The sequence below is a fragment of the Pararge aegeria genome, chromosome 10, assembly GCF_905163445.1.
Source record: "Pararge aegeria chromosome 10, ilParAegt1.1, whole genome shotgun sequence".
Lineage (NCBI taxonomy): Eukaryota > Metazoa > Arthropoda > Insecta > Lepidoptera > Nymphalidae > Pararge > Pararge aegeria.
The window spans coordinates 3,655,001-3,662,741 of NC_053189.1; the positions used below are offsets into that span (position 1 = coordinate 3,655,001).

A 7,741-nucleotide genomic window follows, 5' to 3' on the forward strand; every position below is an offset into this window, starting at 1 on the left:
TCCATACAAAATAATTCAAAACATTCCAAGTGTTTACTTATGACAACCCTATTGATGATAAAAGACCGACACGCGCATAGTACCTACGCTATGCAACACGTACCTAATAAAGTGACAGGAGTCACTCGATTTTAATTTTGCATGTGATGTTAGCTGATTTCTTTCAGTAAAAACTATGGCAGTGGTTTACTCAAAAACTAGTAGCTTTTCGTTTTCACAGATAATTCTTAGAGACAGTAAATAATGTACCTCTAAAGCATGTGAAGTAATATTTCGGTTTTCATTTACACGTTGTATACAACTTCCAAAGATGATATATCTTCCTATTGTTCCGATCGAGCGTATCACTTTAGCTCCCGTACAACTTTTAATTATGAAATTGTCCTACAATTATTGCACTATTCAACTTACCTCTAGTAAAGTCATTAGCAATGGACCGTATCTTGAAGTACTATAACAAACTGTCTCCATTCTCAGTTATTTTACTATCATGAATAAAATAATATAAAAATGTAAACAGTACAGCTATACAGTATATAGTTCAACTTAGCTTATATCTAAATGTTCCCATTGTTGACGCGGTCCCATCGCCAGATGGTACCGTCGTCGCAGCACGTTAAAAGCACTTTGCCGTTACGGGACAGTGTTACCTGTGGAAAAAATATGAAAAAATATGAAATATATTGTTAAACAAAATTTAAAAATCATATGTAATATTATAAAAAAAAAACAAAAAGGGGGGTGCGTAACCAACAGCCTGTAACAAGTGCGAGCGAAACAGTGGATGTTATTTTAACTCAAAAATATCATTAAAGGTTTTGATTTATTTCCATAAATATACTAGACAAGCTTTTACCCGCGGCTTCGCCCGCGTGTTCATTTAAAAAACTATTCCAGGAGGAAAAGGACTCTGTTGCTGCGTGATTGAAGGACAAAACTTAAGCGTAAGCGTATCTTCCCACAGGAACTGTTATATAATTTTTCCGGGATAAAAAGTAGCCCATGTCACTCTCCGGGCTATAAACTATCTCTATGCAAAAATTCACATCATGCCATTGCTCTGTTGCTGCGTTATTGATGTACAAACAAATACTTTTGCATTTATAATAATATATATATAGTATAGTAATAAATATAAAGTATAGTATGGGAGTGTGGACGTACATTTTGGATAAAGCCTATAAATACTTTAGATTGGATAGATTTAACTGGCTGAGGGTATAGCTTTCAGTTTAAAAAGAATCTGCCTCGTTTTAACTGGATACATTTCTAAGTTACCTCTAACGTCTGAAGCACATATTTCTGCCAAGTTTTTTACACTAACAATAATACAAATTTATATACTGAACTGTCGGGATCCTAGACATCATCAAAAAATCTAAAAAAAATGCAATTTGGAACGACGCATACTGATATAGAATCCGGTCCTGTCACGCTCTTAATAGGCTTAGGTGGCTTGTACAGGGTTTTTGACCAGCGTATACATAAAGAAGGAAGATGGCATGAAATGGAAAAACTCTTCTCCTTTATGAGACATACAAACAATTTTAGGGTAGGCAGTGCTTCTGTGCTTGTATGAAGTGCACGCCTCTGCGTGGGATGGTATTATTGTACCTGTCTAACAGCAGCCACACAGCGCGGATGGACTAGTTGCGAGACTCGTGAGCCGCCCGCGACGTTGCCTAGCTCCCACACCATTGTCTTGCCGCATTGGTTACCTAGCGCTATTACCTGTAACAACGAGAGAAAACATTTATAAAGAAAATAATAAATAAACTACGACAAACACTCACATACGAGAATGGACGTTTCTTAAGAACGTGTAGAGAAAGCCTACCTATTTATTTCAATAAATGAATTTTATATCATCTTTATATATATATTTCTTGTGTGCGTGTGTATGTCACTGAACTCCTCTTAGACTGCTGTACTGATTTTAATAAAAAAATTGTGTGAGTTCAAGGGGATTCGAGAATGGTTTAGATTCACAGTTTGGTCCACTGGAAAATGTTTAGAAATAAAAAATATCCGCGGTACGAAGTTCGCCGGGATAGCTAGTTATATATATAGTTCTTGTGTGCGTGTGTATGTCACTGAACTCCTCCTAAACGGCTGGACCGATTTGAATGAATTTTTCGGTATGCGTTTGGGTGGCACCCTGGATGGTTTAGATTCACTAATCAGCCCGACAGTTGCCGCTAGGGTCAGCTCGTAATAAATAAATAATTAAATATACTACGACAATGCACACATCGCCATCTAGCCACAAAGTAAGCGTAGCTTGTGATACGGGCACTAGGATGACTGATGAATATTTTTATGAATAATATACATAAATACTTGCAATATACAAATAAACACCCAAAAACATCACCGAACACATCAACGAACGCCCGGCCTTGGACTCAGAAAGCAGGGTCGCCGCAAACTGCGCCAAACGGCCGCAAACAGACACCTTCGATCAACAATGTTAGAAGATGTGTCCGTATGACCTACCTGGCGGGATGAATGCTGTTGTCTTATAAGTGGGAGTTATGAGTTTGATTCCCAACAGGGTAATTTATAATTTCTGGTCTGGTCTGGTGGAGGTTACAAAGTTAAAATCAAGCTATCTTAATGTAAAATTTTGTCGAATTTCTGATTCTGATTTAACAATTATTTATTGTAAAGTCAACATCTCCTGAGGATGCTCCGGTTTCGGAGAAAAACGTGCGTAGAGGGTACATTGGCGAAGATATGTTTGGTGACTAGTGTAAGGATTGAAGAAATTGTAAATTACACCATACAGATTCTCCTGCTTTTCGCGGAGTTTAGTAAATAAAGCTTAATTTTAATTAGAAACTCTTAAAACCATTTTAAGGATGGTAACAGGAATCGGGCGAAAGCTAAAGCTCGCAAGAAGTTGAGCCCCAAGGATCGACCACATCGATGGAGGCGAAACCATACATATGTATTGGCCACAAAGGTATTTTAATTTTATACATAAAATGCGGTAACGGTTCTCGGGTTCTTTTTCGGCATAAAATAATCTTAATGACACGTGGACAGGAAAGCAATATTTGTGACTATAATCGGTGCATTTGTTTAATTAAAGTTAGGTTCTTCTGCATTTCTAATATTTTAATATGTGTAAAGAGTACGTGGCGGCCTCCACATTACCTAAATAGATGGCGCCACAAGATTCTACCTCACGCTATCGAAGTTTTCACAAATCTGGACCATAGCAACTTGAAAGAAGATCTTCCTATTGTTACAGTCGAGAACATCATTAGAGCTCCCGTACAAGTCCATAGTGACACAACTCGGTCGTCGACTTGGCAACGAATGGGTTCGGTTTAAGGAGCGCGGCGTCCCCTCTCTGAACGCGACGCTTGTAGTAGGCCGGCTCGGCATTGCTTGCGCGCCCATATAATCAATGAGTATACAAACAAAATTACTGTCTGTATACTCATTATAAAAATAACATTGGGATGGATTTATAATAATAAAAGAAATAGTTTTGACTTCTTACTCTTTGGCTATAATCCACAGCAAATCGTATGAACCATATTTCGCACTCTTTGTAATCGAATCTGTGAACGATAGTGACGGAGTTGTCTCCGGGTCGAATATCCGTTTCTTCCAGGCGACCTGGCTTCCAGCAGATTATTGCATTTTCGCATGACTGGAAAATAAATTATTATAAGCATAAATCTCATTTGTAAGCAACTCAGCGGGTGCAAAGTTTGACTCGGATGGCTTTGAACAAGTGGAGAAGAAGCGTAAACCGCTTACGCTTCTTCTCCGCGAGTTCAAAGCCATAATAATCAGCGCTTATTAACAGGAACGCAGTGTATGCAAAGAGAACGTCATACAAATAAACTAAGAACTTATGCAAACAAACGCAAGTTTCACTGCCTTAAGGTGTCCAAATTTACTTATACAAGCAAGTCATTTTAGTGTCCCAAAATCCTTCAATACATTTTTTTTTTTTGTCAATACACACATCGCCATCTAGCCCATAAATAAGCGTAGCTTGTGTTATGGGTACTAAGATAGCTGATGAATATTTTTATGAATATAATACACATAAATACTTATAATGTACATATAAACACCCAGACACTGATAAACAATCATGTTCATCGCATAAGCATTTTCCAGTTGTGGGAAACGAACCCACATTCATACGGCTCACAAAGCAGGGTCGCTGCCCACTGCGCCAGTCGGCCGTCAAATACATACCTTGGATAAGATCAAATCTCCCATCCATCTAACACAGTCAACATAATTCCTATGTATGTCCCTCGTCGAGAAGTCCGGAAAGTGTTCCTTCAGCGAGTTGAAAGGCCTCAAAGCTCTGTGCGGATTAAAATTATAACTTTGTTTTATTGCCTCATTCATTGACGGTTTATCCAACCTCCAGAGTTTTAGGGAATGGTCCATCCCACAGGACATTATTCGTTCTCCCTTCAAGTCAAAATCTGCGCTTAGTACTTCATCTCTATGACCTTGAATGAAATATACTATATTTTAAATTCAAATTCAAATTCTTTTATTTGCATAAAATATTGTAGGTACACATGTTTAGTCATAATATATGACATGCAAATCTTAATTTAAACAAATTCATTTATGTAATAACTAAAAAATACTATAGTCGGCTGAATATAATAAAAATTTAATTAATTTTACTGTATGGAATAATAAATTTATAAACATGGAATGTCAATTAAAAAATAACATATTAATTACATTAGTACCTAAATAAATTATATTTTTAATAGAGAAAATCAATAACTACCGGCTTCTTTACGTCTTCTAAACCGGTGGTAGAGAAACTACAAACAGTCTACAACTGGACGTTTCTTAAGAACGTGTAGAGTAAGCTTACTTGAAATAAATAAATAAATAAAAAATAAATAAATTAATTTTGAAAATGTGTAGTAATAAAAGGAAAAAAACTTCCATAACACCTGGTGACTTATACAAAAACTAATATTTATTATATGTTTATCTACACTCATGCTTTAGATCCTCTATAAAAGATTCTGAAACAGTTAGCTTTTTGTTAACATTAAAACACACTATGTCCTAATAACCGTAATATTAAAAAAACGGATGTTTGGATGATATTATAGTTATTACTCAATTTAAACACGAATGTGGGTTTATCACATATAAACCCACATTCATGTTTAAATACCCCTTATTATACAACAGTTGCATAAATAAATATTATGGGTTTAAGGTTAAAGGCTTTTTTTATGTATACTTTGCCTGGTTGTTATGAGTCTACAAATTCCGTGAAATGCAGATTTTACTGACATGAAGCCAGCAAATTTGGTTAATAAAAGAAAAAAATAAATATATAAAAATAAAAAAAAGAGTGTGCGTAGGACCGCACGGCAGAAGTGAAAACAATATTATTTTTTTTCAATATATTATATTAGCACGATAAATGTAATAGTATTTAAATTAACAAAGACTAAGAATTTTAACGTCTTGTTAATTTATTTACTATTAAATTAACAAAGACATAATTAGGTAAATTTATATCATAATTAGGTATGAATTGAATATACAAAACACAGAAACCCAATAGCGAAGAGCAGCTGACTGTAGCTTTTCGCTCGGGTATACTCGGCGGTCCCGAGTTCACCCGATTGAGCCTTTCGCCTCAGAGCGTGATGGTTCAGCTTAACTTAACGTACTACCTACGGAAAAATCTGTGTGCGGTGCGCCAAAAGAAGTTTTCACTTCAAAAAATGTGTACTATTAGAATGAATTGAGATTTATTAGAATAGACAAATAATTACCTTCCACCCCCCCAAAAATAGCTATGCACACATCTGTCATAATGTTCCATAGACGTAAAGCATGGTCTTTACTCGCAGATAGTAATAGATTTGGGTCTCGTGGATGGAATTTGACCTCGTTGATGGCATGCCCATGTCCAATGTAGTGCTTTATGCAGGTCTGTGTGGATGGTTGGAAGACGCGTACAATGCCGCGTGAGCCGGCGACCGCTAATAGTGGTAAATGAGTTTCCTCTTCGTATGACCATGCGCATGTGTAAAATGTCTCGTCTACCTGGGAATTTACACATATTAATGTCTATCTCAATGGGTTCTGCTTAATTGGTCTAGCAGTCTTTGTCAATGCGGGCAATAACGCCCCTTTGAGGGTGAAGGGAGACCTAGAGGGCGGCGTTAAGGGGTCCAGAAAAAAAGGGGAGCATTGGCGACATTTAGGTGGCGATGGTTGTTTTGGTAATACATTGAGTAAATATTAATTTGATTAAAATATATTCTTAATATTACAAAGATGCGTTTGAATTTCTCTCACTTGTAATTATGTCTAGTTAAGAACTCAGAAAGCCCCAAATGTATGAAAAATGTATTTAGTGGCTGCTGAGAAGGTTCCTCACTCATTGTACGTTAACTAGTGCAAGCTTTATTTTATTTATTAAATTATGATTTTCTTACATCAGGATCAGCATAGCACTGTAGGAACTTGAACCCTCCAGTTTCAGGGCACTCATATATGGAAACACGGTTGCTTCCAACCACTGCGAATATCTGGGGCTCTCCTTCACCCAGGTGATGATTGAACTGACAGCCAAATAAAGGCTGTCCGTGGTCTTCTTTTGCACTGCAACTGAAAACGAACACCAATATCATCAGTCAATTGATTTGTTTGATCCAGCAATGTGCATTTCTTGTACATTTTGTCCCATATACTTTGGTTAACGTTTGACCTAAAATGCAGCTCCAATTCGGTTTGATGAGTTATAATGCATATGACACATAATAGTAATAAAACCAAAGGTTGACAGTTTAATATGCTTTTTGAGGCACAGGGGTGGGTTTTGTGTATGTTACTTAACCAACCAATTATCTTAATCAATTTGGCACTGAGAATTCTTAACAAAAAAGCTAAACCTCTTGTACATCTGTATGTGAACAGAACTCCATACAGAACAGAAACCATTAATAGTTGTTGATGGATCTTTGTATTCTTTGACTATCAAGCTTTTGCTAATGACAGAACCATGGGCATTGTATTTGTTTGTTTATCATAGCACTTGAATGAAATTTCATGAAACTTGAGGAATAGCAGTATAAATATTAGTACTTACTTAAATTTGTATGGAGGTTTTACTTGTTTCGTAACCTTTTTCTTTCCACGTCTTCGCTTCTTAACTCTGGTATTTGTTGGGGTTTCACTACGCGAGGTATTGTCAGTGTTTGAAGTACTATCCACACTCGAAGTATCGTCCTAAAGCAGATAGCAACATAAATCATTGTTCTAAAGGAACGCTTTATGTGAAACTTTAAGTACGTTATATGGAAAGTTTGCTGCTCAACAGGACTATTATAGTGATTTAATAAATAGAAAATAAATCGATGTCAGTAAAATCCAAGTACTGGTTTTTTTCACTATTATGTGCAAACCTATTGTTTCTCTTTGATATTCAGATTCAATGTTAAAACAAAGTCACTTTGCTGAGTCACTAGGAAATACATTAAAATCTTTGTACTCACAGCGTCATTTTCTGAAAGGTTCATTATACAAAATGTCTAACTTATTTAAATAGCACTAGAATTAAAAATGCACTATGTTTAATACAACTACAATTAAATTTATCACTTTATATCAGTCAAGCGCTATCATCAGCTGGCAGTGGCGTCCCAAACGTCAGACGTCGAATTTCGCGGGAAAGTAAGGAGAATGGAGTTTGATAGCTGTCAAAACGTTG

General features: G+C 36.2%; 1 protein-coding gene across 1 annotated transcript; it reads right to left on the reverse strand.

Moving 5' to 3' along the window:
- Nucleotides 1-466: 466 nt before the first annotated feature.
- Nucleotides 467-7,691, reverse strand: LOC120627139 (polycomb protein EED). Its single transcript, XM_039895006.1, has 8 exons — nt 7,527-7,691; nt 7,121-7,260; nt 6,468-6,639; nt 5,799-6,072; nt 4,225-4,490; nt 3,512-3,664; nt 1,615-1,731; nt 467-650 (listed from the first exon to the last, which is right to left on the reverse strand). The coding sequence occupies exons 1-8, from the start codon at nt 7,548-7,550 to the stop codon at nt 558-560; spliced, it is 1,239 nt and encodes a 412-aa protein (XP_039750940.1). The 5' UTR covers nt 7,551-7,691; the 3' UTR covers nt 467-557.
- Nucleotides 7,692-7,741: the final 50 nt, after the last annotated feature.